This window comes from Elgaria multicarinata, chromosome 16 (genome assembly GCF_023053635.1).
Source record: "Elgaria multicarinata webbii isolate HBS135686 ecotype San Diego chromosome 16, rElgMul1.1.pri, whole genome shotgun sequence".
Lineage (NCBI taxonomy): Eukaryota > Metazoa > Chordata > Lepidosauria > Squamata > Anguidae > Elgaria > Elgaria multicarinata.
The window spans coordinates 20,238,721-20,254,641 of NC_086186.1; the positions used below are offsets into that span (position 1 = coordinate 20,238,721).

Consider the following 15,921-nt stretch of genomic DNA (forward strand, 5'->3'; position numbering starts at 1 on the left):
GTTTTGATTCTCTTTCCACCATTCCTTTTGCAGGGGTTTGCCTTCGCCAAGTTCTTTGCCTGCTTCAATCCCCCACGTATAAATCAGGAGTAATAGTTGCCCTCCTTGCATGGTTGTTGCAAAGATGAATGCCCCAACTATTTTCAAATCGCATTTAAAATGCTATATAAATGATAATTGAAAATGGCTTTTGAAGAAAGGGTCTCCTTATTTAATTGACGAGTCTTGTTTCATTTTGACACTTATGGAAATGTTTTGTGTTAAATTACTGATTTACTATGTGTATGTCAAGAGCAGATATCTCTTCCCTGTTCTCCACTGTGATTCTGTTGGCTTTCTTATTTCCCCTTGCTTTGAGTTCTTAAAATCCCATGATTTTAGACAAGGGGTGTTGAACTTCTGAAATGTGAAAAAGTGTTACCTTAAACCAAAACCAATCCTGAAAACAAAATAAGTTTACAGAAACTGATAAAGACAATATATCAAATTTTGGTATAACCCCATTGAATATAGTGGAGCTTACCTTCTGAGTAAACACAGCTAGGATTGTGCAGGTAACTATTCAGAATTTCAGTGCTATTTCACTCATTTATTTAAAACAGGGGTGCAGAACTTCTTCCAGACCAGTGGCCAAGTTCAATTGCAGAACAGAACTGAGGGGCCACAATCCGGTGGTGAGAAGTCTGAAGGCAAAGGCAAACAAATACATACATTTAAAATTTAAACTCCCAAGTTTATCCTGCATATACCTGTCTATATTCAAGATATTAGTTATGCGATATCACTTGGGAGTCAAGCCTCTTGAAGCCAGGAGGGAGTACCTAGTCCCCTGACTTTTTTGTTATATGCTTGAAGATGTACAGGAGCCAACTTTGGGTCCTATAGGAACTCCCTATATCTGGGGCATAAAAAGTTGTTTAAAACATTTGTATAAAGTTTTTAAAATCCACATATCATTTTCTTCCCACTGACGAAGGCCTTTTATGGTTGAAACGCGTTTGGGATTTGTGTTTGATGTTTGTTGTATGTGGACTATTCTGTTTAAATTTTAAATGTATGTATTTGTTTCAAGATTAAAATATTTTCTACTAATGATACGATTTTATTGTAATAAGCATAGTTATACCAAAATTTGATATATTGTCTTTATCAGTTTCCTTAAACTGATTTTGTTTTCAGTGTTGAACTTCTGGCCTGGCGACCAAATCTGAACTTCCTGGGTCCCAACCCAGCTCTCTGGGATTCCCGAGATGGTCCTGCCCCTTTCCAGCAACCAGTGGTTTTTACGTGGTTTCTCAGCTTTTCTTTAGCTTTTCTTTCCCCATTCTGAAAAGGTTGAAATGTCTCTCCTAAGGCTTAATTACCGGCAGTAAGAGCTTTAAGCTACAATATGCTGGTATATGTCTATTTATTTTTGTATTGGGGCACACACACCCCCTTTGCCTTCAGACTTCCCACCACCGGATTGTGGCCCCTCAGTTCTGTTCTGCAATTGAACTTGGCCACTGGTCTGGAAGAAGTTCTGCACCCCTGTTTTAAATAAATGAGTGAAATAGCACTGAAATTCTGAATAGTTACCTGCACAATCCTAGCTGTGTTTACTCAGAAGGTAAGCTCCACTATATTCAATGGGGCTTACTCCAAAGTGAATGTGCATGGGGATGAAGCCTTTATATTCTAGGGTGACCAACTGTCAGGATTTCCCCGGATTTGTCCTGGTTTTTGTTCTTTCCATGGTGTCAGGGGGGATTTTCTATAATTTTCAATAATGTCCTGGAATGACACACCTTCCTCTTTAAGGCTGCCATTAGCATGGCAGGAGGGAGTGACATGCTTTCTTGAGGCACATCGTTCCCCCACCCCGAGCTCCAATTGAGGTCTTAAAGGGGAAAGTGGGTCATTCGTGGACATTATAGAAAAGGCCCCAATTGGAGTGGATGGTGGTGGTGCAGAATGAAATCCTTTTTCCTCCTCCACTCCAATCGGGTTCTTTAAGGTGGCGGGAGAATAACGTACTTTTTGCAGGACTCAGAAAGCTGCTTCCCCCACACACACTAGGTGTCCTCTTTTTTGGTTTCCCAAATATGGTCACCCTATTATATTCACCACTGTGTATGTGTGTGTGAGCACATGTGTGTGTGGAGGAAAATATGTTCATGAAGGCTATCACACAACACTGTTTATAATGCATCCATTTGCGGGGAGTTGGAAGCCTATCCTCTGTAGATTTTTTTGTTTTGTTTGCTGTATGCTCATAAAGTTGAGGTCAACAACCGGGACACCAGAGATCTTGGAAGAGGATTCAATGTCATGAAACCACCATCATCTACTTAGGGATCTCCGTCACTCAGAAATCTGGTTCTTTTTTGGCTTGACAAGGGTCTGTGGCATGTTCAACTCGACTTGCCATTGCAAGCTGAGCTGTGGGCTTTCCTCCCAAACTCTAGAACTTCTTGTTTGCACATTTGGGGGTGGGTATCAAACTGATCTTCACAACTTGGTCAGAAATATGCACAAATTTTGGATCCTGCCCCCCCCAAAAAATCTGCAATATGCCTGGCAAATCTGCAAACTGGTCCAACTCACTTCATACCAAGCCCTGCTTAAAAGAGGGTATCTGGTTTGTAATACAGACATCCTGTACAAACTGTTCTACATGTGTAAAAGCCCATTCTTATCTTTGATTGCATATGGACAGATTGAAAGCAGCAGATATGTGGAGGTTAGGGATGGACCCTACTGGGGCACACCATTTCCTATCACGTGTTCAGTGAATGGGTGAAGATGAAAGTGAGAATGGGCTTACAAGACCAGCTGGGAGCTAGGTTCCATCTAGACAAGAGATGAGAACCAAATGTTTTACTCCAACTCAGGGAAGACATGATAGCAGTCTTCAAATACTTAAAAGGTTGTCACACAGAGGAGGGCCAGGATCTCTTCTCGATCCTCCCAGAGTGCAGGACACAGAATAACGGGCTCAAGTTAAAGGAAACCAGATTCTGGCTGGACATCAGAAAAAACTTCCTGACTGTTAGAGCAGTGCGACAGTGGAATCAGCTAGGGAGGTTGTGGGCTCTCCCACACTAGAGGCATTCAAGAGGCAGCTGGACAAGCATCTGTCAGGGATGCTTTAGGGTGGATTCCTGCATTGAGCAGGGGGTTGGACTCGATGGCCTTGTAGGCCCCTTCCAACTCTGCTATTCTATGATTCTAACTCTCACAATCTCTTCCCATTGGCCCTGCTGGGTAGGGTTTATGGGAGCTGTAGTCCAAAACATCTGGAGAGTGCCAGGTTGCCAGCCCCTGATCTACAGCCACTCTCCCTGCATTGCTGGCATCTGTTTTAAACTGCCTTGGAAGTCATTAGCTCAAAAGGCAGGATATCAATCTAAAAATGAATGAAGGAGTGAATGAATGAATGGATGAATGAATGCAGCATTTAAATTTTCAGTTGTTCAATGCAAAACTGTGCAACTTATGACCTACCAATGTAATTATAACTCAGCTACTAGCCATGCATGGTAGATCTCAAAGGAGTTGATTTGGAACTACCAAACCAGGTTTAGGGTGGCCATATGTACTCTTTTCGAGAGGGCAGTCCTCTATCTGATGAACTGCACTGTGCAATTCCGGCTTAAAGGTAAAGAAATGTAAGAACTTCTCATCTGGCGACGGTCTTCCACACTATGGCACGATGTACCACATTTCTATTTTAAATTACAGTAATTATTTCTAAAGCGGCATCTATACATATAAATTAGCATGTACACATTTTATGCAAATTGACCCCTTTTGGGGTGATGCATTTCCTTTTTCTTGTCAATTCATAAGCGACCACCCAAAGGGTCGTCGACACAAAAGATGAATACTGAGTTCCCTTCTGAATCACAATGATGCTAATTTTAGTAGGTGGAGTTGTGACTGATGGATAAAATACTTCCTTTTTTTTAAAAAAAAATGTTTGTAACTGTAGCAGGCGATAACAAAAGAAGAAAGAAATAGAAAAGATGGCTTTGATGAGTAGGTTTTGCAAATTAAATTGCAAGGCGCTTTTCACGCCCTTTCCCTCCTTTCGTATCCTCAAAAGACACGTAGATGGAGGGTTTGATAATATACAAATGTGCTTAAATGTAACACTTAATTGAAAAATGCAGATGGTAATTCAACTAAAAATAGGGCGGGCTATAAATACTAAATTAAAAAGAGAGAGAGAGAGAGAATCACAGGCTGGATGCGTAACTGAATAATAGTTCACTTGGTGGAGATCTTCACAAGTTCACGGTTGTGTGTTGTTGTTGTTGTGTGGGTTTGGCTCAGTGTGCTACTTTAAAGGCTCCCCAATTGATTTGTTGGATGCTGCAGTATGTTGGCCCAGGAAAGCAGGCGCTGTGTTTTCCATCGCGGCCATTCCACCGAGCAGAGAGCAAGCAGCCGAACAGAGCTGAAGAGGCCTTCAAAGGGAGCTCTTGGAGCATATCAACTTCCTAAGTACCCGTCAACTCAAGTCGCCTGGCTTCCTCTGTTCTGACAGCTGCCGGAGAGAGGCAGAGAGAGGAGTCCCGTTGGCACACGCATTGGGGAAAAGGTTCTTATTCTCCACCCACCGTTGTTCTTTTCTGCATGTTCTGGACCACCTTGCTGTCCTGTCTTTTTGTTTGTTTATCATGCTAAACATGTCGGATAATTGAAAGCTAACACTCCTGTATGGATCACTAGGCATAATATGCCTGGATGACAAATCAATTTCCTTGTCACCCTGCGAGAGCTCAGCGTCAGCCCGCATCGAGTGCGTTTCATTTGCGTCTTGCTTGCATGCCACTTAGTGGCTGAAATTTGGAGTGTGTTTCATTGTATTTGGAGTTGAGGTCTTGTGGGGTGGGGTGGGGCATAAGAGGAGGAGCATCTTGAGAATCTGTGGTTCTCGTGAGGTACTGGTTCTCACGAGAACTGGTTCCTCTGTATTCGGCCCTGGTTAGGCCTCATCTAGAGTATTGCGTCCAGTTCTGGGCTCCACAATTCAAGAAGGACGCAGACAAGCTGGAGCGTGTTCAGAGGAGGGCAACCAGGATGATCAGGGGTCTGGAAACAAAGCCCTATGAAGAGAGACTGAAAGAACTGGGCATGTTTAGCCTGGAGAAGAGAAGATTGAGGGGAGACATGAGAGCACTCTTCAAATACTTCAAAGCTTGTCACACAGAGGAGGGCCAGGATCTCTTCTCGATCCTCCCAGAGTGCAGGACACGGAATAACGGGCTCAAGTAAAAGGAAGCCAGATTCCAGCTGGACATCAGGAAAAACTTCCTGACTGTTAGAGCAGTACGACAATGGAATCAGTTACCTAGGGAGGTTGTGGGCTCTCCCACCCTAGAGGCCTTCAAGAGGCAGCTGGACAACCATCTGTCAGGGATTCTTTAGGGTGGATTCCTGCATTGAGCAGGGGGTTGGACTCGATGGCCTTGTAGGCCCCTTCGAACTCTGCTATTCTATGATTCTATGATTACAAAGTTCTTATAAAGAACATTGAAAGAGACATGCTGGATTAGACCAAGGGTCTATCCGGCGTTCTCTTTGCCTAGTGGCCAGCCCACAGGTAGGACATGAGTGCAGCAGCACCTTCCTGGTCATGTTTCTCTGTGAGTGGTGTACATAGGCCTACTGTCTGTGACACTGGAGGTGTCTTATAGTAGCATTTAGCCATCAGGCTAAATAGCCATTGATAGCTTCACCCTCCATGATATGTCAGCAGCATCTCCAGCTGGGGATTTGAGCACCCAGGCCCACACACCTTACTCTTTGCATCCAGCAGAGGGAGCCACTTGTTCTTTGGGCACCAACTCTTGACACCAGTGTTTATGCTTTAGGGGAGGCATTTCAAACTTTTAGAATGAAGGAAGGGGATCTGCCCTAAATCCAGGAAACTACCAAATGATCAGTGTTCAGGGGACTGGGGCAGGGGAGGGATGTGTGGTGGTCTGAGAAGCCCTAAAGAACCATATTTGGCCTCTGAGCCTGGGGTTGTGCATGCCTGCTCTAAGGGAAGCATCCCAGGCTGTGCTTGAATCATCAGCTTATTGGTTAAGAGCTCAGCATATGAAGGGATTTCAGAACAGAGACCAGTGATCAGTCAAAGAGGAGTCCAGGTGACAGAGTGAGCTCTTTGACCAGGCTACTAAAGTAGCAATTGGCTGGCCAGGAGACTACATTATCTGGGTCCCTAATGTGCATAATACAAGACATCCCTTATTGTTATGTAGTTTGGCCATTTGCACAAGCTCCTTTTATACATGCAAAGGGGAAGAGAAATACAGATTTTGGAAGTCCATTCTGTCTGCATTTCAGTGATTGTCTTTTGTTCTATAGTCTGCTTATTGACAAAATTGGAGTTTTCTCCAGTTTCTCAAATTTCCGCAAATTTATATTTGCACAAATTCGCACTTGCCAAAATGCACAAATCTCCTCCCCCCCCCCGCCCCTAAAAAAAAATGTGCAGAACCCCACTGCATTTTTATGTTTTAGCCTATGCGGGAAATACATTTTCAGACTCATTATTATTATTATTATTATTATTATTATTTATATAGCACCATCAATGTACATGGTGCTGTACAGAGTAAAACAATAAAATAGCAAGACCCTGCCGCATAGGCTTACATTCTAATAAAACCATAATAAAACAATATTATGTACTTTTACAAATTTCTCTACAACTAAATTTGCATTAAATTCTGGAAAAACCAAAACCAAAACAAAACCTTGGTTCTGCAAGTCCACCAAGACTGTGCTTCTCGGGAGAAGCCACTCCATCACAGCATCTGTAGGTCAGATCCATAAAAATCTGAACTCTTTTGATTCCGTTATGGATTTCTCCCAAGATCTGTGCAAAAGATGACCCATTTGGAAGCTTTGTCGAATCGCGAATATTTCCTTCAGCTCCAGTTGAGACTCCGTCCTTTTTCGTAGACTGCAGCTGACTCCTCCTGAAGACAGCAGCAGAGTGGGAGGACAAGGGCACAGATTTTTCACACATCTTTAGGTGGGTGGGTGGGGGGTCCTCTTAGGTCAGGTCTTGAGCTTGTTAAAATGGTGTGATGCCTAAGGGGAGAAAGCCCTGCTCCAGCCTCGCTTGGGTTTCTCCTTACATTGATAAACGTGACACTGCAGTCTCTCTGAAGCTGTCGGTCCGGCTCTGATATCCACAGAATAACGAGACACACTAAAGTGACAGGTCTATTTCAGTTCTCCTTCTTTTATAACTTGCCTGACAAAATGCCCTGGGCTCATGGAGATTGCTGTAATAAAGGCATGCTTAAAATAATGGATGCCTGACACTGCTGTACCAAAAAACAAAATAAGAAACTGAACATACAAAATGGATGTTGATGCACACTGTTGTTCAATACCTACCAGGCAGGCCTGTCTCCACTCTGTGGAAACACTATAGGTTGCAAAACACTGGGGTGGGATGGGGTGGGGGCACAGTATGGCCATCTTTGACCTAGAGCGTAATTCGGTTCCTCAGTCCCCGTTCTTGAAAATATAAATTCAGGCACAGGTTCTTACTTGCCTTATGTCTTCTGTACTGAAGACAGATGCAGAGTCCATTCAGCTTCTCAGAAATCTCCTTATCTTCCCTTAGTACTTCTTGAATTCTCTTGTCATCCAATCGTCAAACTGCTTTCAAAGTCAGTTCCTTGCTTCTTATGTATTTAGAGAATGCTCTATTCTTGATATATATGAATGGATGTGATTGGTGGGAGATTCAGGAGAAAGAAAGTGAAGTACTTTCTCACCCAGTGCTTTGTTAAAACATGGAATGTTTTGCTATGAAATGTAGTGACAACTGATAGCTTAGATGCCCTTACCAAAGCGTGCAAAAGGCACTCTTCGCTACTGACCTCATTTGAACATCCATCGATAATGCCGGGTCCAGGAAAAATGTAAGAAAGAGCAACTGAAATGATTAAGGGGCTGGAGCAACTCTCCAGTGAGAAAAGGTTTCAATGTCAGGTACTATTAGAAAAGACAACCTTAGTGGTGGTGGTGGGGAAAGCAAATAAGGGGAGACATATTAGGGGTGTTCAGAATTATGCACGGATAGGGAAACATCTCTCATAATACTAGAACCCATTGGGTTCATCCCATGAAGCTGATTGATGGGAGATTCAGGAAAGATAAAAAAGAAGCCCTATTTTACAAAGCACATAGATAAAGGATGGAATTCACCACTGCAAGATGTAGTGATGGGCACCAATTTGGATGGTTTTAAGAGGGAATTGGAAAATTCATGGAGGATAAAGCTATCAATGGCTATTGGTCCTCATGGCAATATGTTACCCCCACCATCAGAAACAGTAAGCCTATGTACCCCAGTTGCTGGGGTAGTGGCATCCAACTAAAAGGAGAAATTCTTAATGATTTTTCATGCAAACTAAATTTTGAAATTTGAACCAATTGGCAAAATAAATAAATGAGAAGCAGAGAAAAAAAACTTTAATTGATTAGTCTATCTCTATTCTAATTTGTTTGATTGTATTGTGTGTGTGTGTGTGTTTAAATTGATTAACGGAATATGCATACGATGCAAATAAAGGGGGAAACAGCATTTCTAAAGAAAAACACAGGCTTTGTTTTTCCATGGTGTGCAGACCTGTCACATGCCCTGTCTAAGATTGTACTCAGCATTTGCAGTTCTTCTTGGTACTTGTGCTTAAAATAATAATCAGTCTGCTGACCAGTGTGTTGGTGCTGGCTTTTCAGTTGAGGTGTTTTAATCTGTAAATATGATGGATGAATCAACTAAATCAGGGCTGGACAAAAAATGGGCAGGTGTAGCAGCAAAATGCATACATATATACAAACAGCCAGTTTAGAACATGAGAACATAACATACCACTGTACCTAGTTCGGAAACTTCAACTAGTTCAAAATATGGCAGCCAGGTTGGTCACCGGTACACCTAGGGGTGACCACATTACACCAACATTAAAATCACTCCACTGGCTGCCAATTAGTTTCTGGGCAAAGTACAAAGTGTTGGTCATTACCTTTAAAGCCCTAAATGGTTTGGGTCCAGGTTACCTGCGGGATCGCCTTCTCCCATATAGTCCGCCCCGCACACTCAGGTCCTCTGGGGTGAATTTACTTCAGTCAGCTAAAACTAGGCTGACATCAGTTTCCCAGAGGACCTTTTCTTCTGTCGCCCCCAGATTGTGGAATGGCCTGCCAGAGGAGATTCGTAAAATTAACTCTGTGTGTGATTTTAAGGCAGCTTAAAGCCTAGCCTTTTCCGGCAGGCCTATCCAGATCAATGTTAAATCATGATTTTTTAAGATGTATTGATTCCTGTTCTAATGTTGTTCCCCGTCTCGATCCAAAGGGAGAGGCGGGTAAGAAATATTTATTATTATTATTATTATTATTATTATTATTATTATTATTATTATTATTATTATTAAGAAGTGCCATGCTGGATCAGGCAGAGGGTCCATCAAGTCCAGCACTCTGTTCACACAGTGGTCAACAAGCTGTCGACCAGGGACCAACAAACAGGACATGGTGCATCAGCACCCTTCCACCCATGTTCCCCAGCGACTGGTGCACACAGGCTTACTGCCTCAAATACTGGAGGTAGCACATAGCCATCAGGGCTAGTAGCCATTGATAGCCTTCTCCTCCAGGATGATAGTTTGCCACTATCATTACAGAAGCTGAAAATGGCCAAACCTCAGTTCAAAAAAAAAGTGGGATTGACCACTGTAGGCTGCCTTAGTGTTTTGCTGCAAGATCCTCCCCTCTCTTAATATGCTACTGAAGTGCAGCCCTGGGAAGGGGGGGGACCAGGAAGTGAAAATGCCCCCCAGACCGCCCAACAGTTGCCCACCCCTGGATTAAATATCGCACCCCTAATTGTTGTCACTGAATGTGTATCTCACCCGCCTGCAATGAGCAGCGGTATAGAATTGCACATTATTCAACATGACCAGGGGCGTTTATTTATTTATTTATTGCACTTATATACCGCTCCCATAGCCAGGGCTCTCTGGACGGTTTACAGAAATTCTAAAATTAAGATAAAAATGAGTATACAAAATTTAAAACTCTAAAACACAGAACATACACACATAAAGCATTAAAAACCATTAGAAAAACTAAACATGTGGATGATTAAGATGTGCTGCCATATGCCTGAGCAAAGAGGAAAGTCTTAACCTGGCGCCGGAAAGATAGCAGCGTTGGCGCCAGGCGAGCCTCATCAGGGAGATCATTCCACAGTCTGGGGGCCACCACTGAAAAGGCCCTGTCCCTCGTTGCCACACTCCGAGCCTCTCTCGGAGTAGGCACCCGGAGGAGGCCCTTAGATGTTGAACGTAGTGACCGGGTATATTCACGTCAGGAGAGGCGTTCCATCAGGTATTGTGGTCCCAAGCCGTGTAGGGCTTTATAGGTCAAAACCAGCACCTTGAATTGGGCTCGGAAACATACAGGCAGCCAGTGCAAGCGGACCAGAGCAGGTGTTATATGGTCAAACCTTCTGGTTCCCGAAATCAATCTGGCCGCTGCATTTTGCACGAACTTCTTTCAGCCCAAGGGTGGAATTCCAGTTCTGAAAAGCTCTCGGGGGGGGGGGGGGGCACATTCCAGTGGTGGGTGGGGCTTAAGGCAAAAGGGGCAGTGTCAAAATTCCAAACGTACGGACACACTTTAGCTTAAAGCTTTTACTGCCATTCTCTTAAGCCTTAGGGAAGGCATTGCAACCTTGTAAAATAGAGGGGAAATGACACACAAGCTGGGAAATCCCCACATGATGGGGGAGGGGGGGCTAGGAAAGGGGTGTGGCTTTCAGGGCCTAATGGAGGTACGGCTATCACAACCTTGCAGGAAAAGAAAACAACAACAACTTGGCAATGCTTCCTTCTGTTATCACTTCTCCAAATTCCCTTGTATCCCCCTCTGTCCCACTTTGACATTCACTTGCTACCTTGGCAAATCCGGACGGCATGAACTTGGTTCAGGGAGAGGCTGATGCAAGGCTAGTTTGGGCCATGTTGAAAGCGGGATGCGAAAGAGATGGGAAACGTCACTCCTTGTGCTCTTGCTCACAAACGAACCATCTATACGCAGTTGGGTGACTGTTTTGTTGGGCTTAAAGTCTCCTCTCTCCTCCCTCTCTCTGCAGACACATAGAGAAATGGAGGAATTTGCAGACACTGAACGCCGTAGACATGGAGCTGTATACAGGACTCCAGAGACTGTGAGTATTGTGTGTTTGTAGGACAACCTGAACCCTCGCCATGCTTCCTCACCAGTTAGGATTGCCAACTGACCAGAACGGCTCGCAACAACCCTAGCCAGGATTACCTGCTGGCTGTGGCGGGCAGCAGTAATCAGAGCTGGGCAGAAAGTGGCCATTTCATTTTCCGGCATTAGTCTAGATTGAAACTATATTGGAGAAATTATGGGAGATGTAAGCGGCTCCCCAGAGTATGCTGCCTGCCGCTGGTAGTAGAACCAGGTGTCTTTGGTGGCTCCTGCCAAGACAGTCAGGCCCAAGTAACTGTGCAAAGATGCAGCATACTGTGGCTGCATACTGATGCCAGACCTAACCTCAGCTGCCAGCTCAGCAAGGGTCAGGTGACACAAGGAGCCAATAGGATTCCAGGCCATGGTGTAGCAGTGAATTTTCACATGAAGGCACCCCTTTTGACAGCCCATGTCCCAAAGGAAAGTCCAAAAATTAAATAAATCAGGCAGTTAGGTTTATTAATAGCAACATAGTTATAGCAGCTCTTATCTCTACCAAGAGCAGGCCTTTTGTAAAGCTAATTGGTCTTATTTGCCCATTCATCCTCAAGCAAGCTCACAGCTACATATAGTTGCTAAGGAAATCCCTTTTCCTCAAAATGCTGGCTGGGTTCACTCAACACAACACGTTGTTGTGTGAACCCAGACGTGCTAACAAAACAGTTTATTAACCACACACAAAACCATGGTTTGTTGTTGGGTTGTGAACTGTGCGTTGTTTGTGGTTCACAAACCATGATTTGTTAGCACAGCTGGATTCATACAACACAACAAGCCATGGTTCAATGACAACCCACATTCTGTCTCATCAGGTTGTGTGAACCGGGGCAGGATCGATGGTACTGCTTTATAATGGTAATGAAATGCACTGCCAACTGTTGGGGACCATGACACATTCTGTGTACCATTTTCAAATCACTCCCATCGTGTTGTATTCTGGTTGGTGTAGATCTAGCCCAGATCACTATAAGGATGTCAGTGAAGCTCGGAGGAAACCTGGAATTCTGAGTGTGGGGCAGGAGTAGAAGATGAATCATCTGCTAATCAAAAAGAGCCAGTTCTGCACCCTGGTTCCACTACACCATGGATCCCATAAAGCTGGTGACTCTGACAGGGCACCCTCTCTTTCAACAACTTCTAGCTCTAGTCTAGATTGAGTTTTGATGAGCTGTTCTTTGGAGACCTGCCTAAATGGCTGTTTTCCAGTCCTCCTCCAAATCACCAGACCTGACATCCACATTGAACAGTGGGTTGGACTTGATAGCCTTATAGGCCCCTTACAACTCTACTATTCGGTGATTCTATGTCTTTTACATAGCATAAGCTTGGGATGAGGAAAATACGCCCCAGCAAATATTGCTTGACTGCAACTCCCACTATGCCTTACCCTTCCAACAACTTTTGGAAGGCCACACTTTCCTCAGCCCTGCCATGAGGAAACCAAAAGGTCTAGCCCATGATCTGAGGAGCTTGTAGTCTGACTCTGAACATCCCCATGTATAAAATGCCTTAAAAAGAAAAGAGAATATTATACAGTTGCTGCCATGTAATCACAAGATAGCAGAAAAGTGGCCACTCTGCTGAGCTTCTTAGCCCTGGTAAGCAAATGTCCTCTCAATTCTCCTTGTAAGCACCTTAAGTTGCTTGTTCAGATCTTGTCCAGATTTAGAGTTGGCATGGAGATGTGTATTTATTTATTTATTTATTTTGCTTCTGAAGTGTTTTTTTTTTTAATGAATCACAGAGAATGGTGCAGACTGGATGGCCTGGGTGGGTGGAGGTGGGGACACTTATGCATTGCCAAAACATGACAAATTGCATCGTCCAAAAGGAGACAAAAGAGGACACCCATTTGCATAAGGTTTTCATATGAAAATATATATGTATAGCTCAAATTAAAATGCAGTAACTATAGTTTAAATAGAAAGACACCGAAGACCCTATTCTCCCATTTCTTATGGCTGGTTGCAGAATGCTGGGAGTTTTAGGACATTTTTCCCCCTTCTGTCTAAGGATGCATAGGATTGAACGCAAAGGGAGTTGGAATGAAGCAATGCTTCCTTTTGTCTCAGTAAGCCTCATAAGAGCTATGTAAAGTAGGTTATCCTTATTATTATTTATTACTATTATTTATTTATATAAATCTAGATAGGCTGGAGTGCTGGGCTGAAAACAACAGAATGAAATTTAATAGGGATAAATGCCAAGTTCTACATTTAGGGAATAGAAACCAAATGCACAGTTACAAGATGGGGGACACTTGGCTCAGCAATACTACAAACGAGAAAGATCTTGGAATTGTTGTAGATCGCAAGCTGAATAGGAGCCAACAGTGCGATATGGCTGCAAGAAAGGCAAATGCTATTTTGGGCTGCATTAATAGAAGCATAGCTTCCAAATCACGTGAGGTACTGGTTCCTCTCTATTCAGCCCTGGTTAGGCCTCATCTAGAGTATTGTGTCCAGTTCTGGGCTCCACAATTCAAGAAGGATGCAGACAAGCTGGAGCGTGTTCAGAAGAGGGCAACCAGGATGATCAGGGGTCTGGAAACAAAGCCCTATGAAGAGGGACTAAAAGAACTGGGCATGTTTAGCCTGGAGAAGAGAAGATTGAGGGGAGACATGATAGCACTCTTCAAATACTTAAAAGGTTGTCACACAGAGGAGGGCCAGGATCTCTTCTCGATCCTCCCAGAGTGCAGGACACGGAATAACGGGCTCAAGTTAAAGGAAGCCAGATTCCGGCTGGACATCAGGAAAAACTTCCTGACTGTTAGAGCAGTACGACAATGGAATCAGTTGCCTGGTGAGGTTGTGGGTTTTCCCACACTAGAGACAGCTGGCCAACCATCTGTCAGGGATGCTTTAGGGTGGATTCCTGCATTGAGCAGGGGTTTGGACTCAATGGCCTTGTAGGCCCCTTCCAACTCTGCTTTCTATGATTCTATGATATAGCACCGTCAGTGTACATGGTGCTGTACAGAGTAAAACAATAAAATAGCAAAACCCTGCCGCATAGGCTTACATTCTAATAGAATCATAATAAAACAATAAGGGGAATAGAATGCACCAAACAGGCACAAGGTAGAGTAAAACTCACAGTATAAAAGTCAGATCAAAATCAAGTTATCCCTATAATGTAGGGTGTGGAGAACAATGTGCACAGAGACTGGGTCAAAATTGCTCAGAGGTTGGAAAGCAACTGTTGTTTTTAAATGGATACTGTTGCTTTTATGTTGCTGAAGGTTTTAAATTTTGTATACTTTTTAATATTTACTGTTTTTAACTTTTGTAAACTGCCCAGAGAGCTTCGGGTATGGAGCGGTATATAAATTTAATAAATAAATAAATACAAAATTGAGTGGGGGACTGCTTGGTCCTACTGCTTATCCATTTAGGTGTTCCCAGTTCTCAACAACAACAACAATAATAATAGTTGGAAATCATCATCATCATCATCATGACCACCACCACAAGATGATAGAGAGTAGAATACTTCCCTGTTGGTTATCAATACGCCCCAGGAATGTGTTGGTTTTTTTTGCTCTGCTGCAATGAGGGAGTTTGTAGAAATCCATTTCAGTGGCGGAGTTTAATGAGACTTTGTAGCGTCGGCTTCTTGGACTTCGTTTTAGTTCCCATTGCAGCGCCAAACTCAACCTGCAGTGGGTCGGTCCAGTTCATGGATTTTTAGGGAAGTTTGCACGTTTGGGGGGAGGGAACTGTCATTTGCACAAATCCAGCCACGAATTGCACAAATCCAGCCATAATGCATACAAATTAGGCTGTAATTTGTACAAATAGCTCAGAAATTTCCAAAAATGCAGCATCTCCCCCCAAAATGTGCAAAATAGTTCCCAGAGTTTGGGGAACAGCCTGCAGCTCAGCTTGCAGATGAAAAGCAAGTCCTACATGCCACAGTACTAGTACCAGATTTTCCAGTGAAGGACATCTCTAACTGCCACTTCCCTGCTCCCTACAAAGGCCCCCTTTATTTACATGGGGATCATGGAACACCAGGATGAGAAAATGTATCCTGGTACTCAGAAACAATAGATGAGGTGGTCAACCCACAACTGGAATTTACGACTTATTTATTTATTTAAATGTCCATTGTAGTGGTCCACAGAATGCAATCTGTGAAACCATGGTTTGTTTATTTGTTTATTTATTTATTTATTACATTTTTATACCACCCAACTGCCGAAGCTCTCTGGGCGGTTCACAAAAATTAAAACCCTAATAATACAACCAACAGATTAAAAACCGCAAATACAAAATACAGTACAAAAAGCACAGTAAACCACACAGCAAAAATTGATAAAAGATTAAAATACAGAGTTAGAACAGTAAAATTTAAATTTAAGTTAAAATTAAGTGTTAAAATACTGAGAGAATAAAAAGGTCTTCAGCTGGCGAGGAAAGGAGTACAGTGTAGGCGCCAGGCTGACCTCTCTGGGGAGCCCATTCCACAGCCGGGGTGCCACTTCAGGCTACGAGCAGGCTTAGCATGATGGAATACTCTCCCACACCTACTATCTGAAGTGGTAGAGTGCAGACACAGGTTGGCCATCTGTTGAACAAGGCCCTTAGGTATAAGGAACTTCTGCAACTGTGTGCT

At 43.4% G+C, this 15,921-nt stretch overlaps 1 protein-coding gene across 1 annotated transcript in view; it reads left to right on the forward strand.

Moving 5' to 3' along the window:
• Nucleotides 1–15,921, forward strand: part of NTRK3 (neurotrophic receptor tyrosine kinase 3) — a 464,240-nt gene that overhangs the window by 99,046 nt on the left and 349,273 nt on the right. The window contains exon 2 of the mRNA XM_063142789.1: nucleotides 11,177–11,251. Coding sequence (XP_062998859.1) covers nucleotides 11,177–11,251 — 75 coding nt within the window. The remainder of the gene's footprint in view (nucleotides 1–11,176; nucleotides 11,252–15,921) is intronic.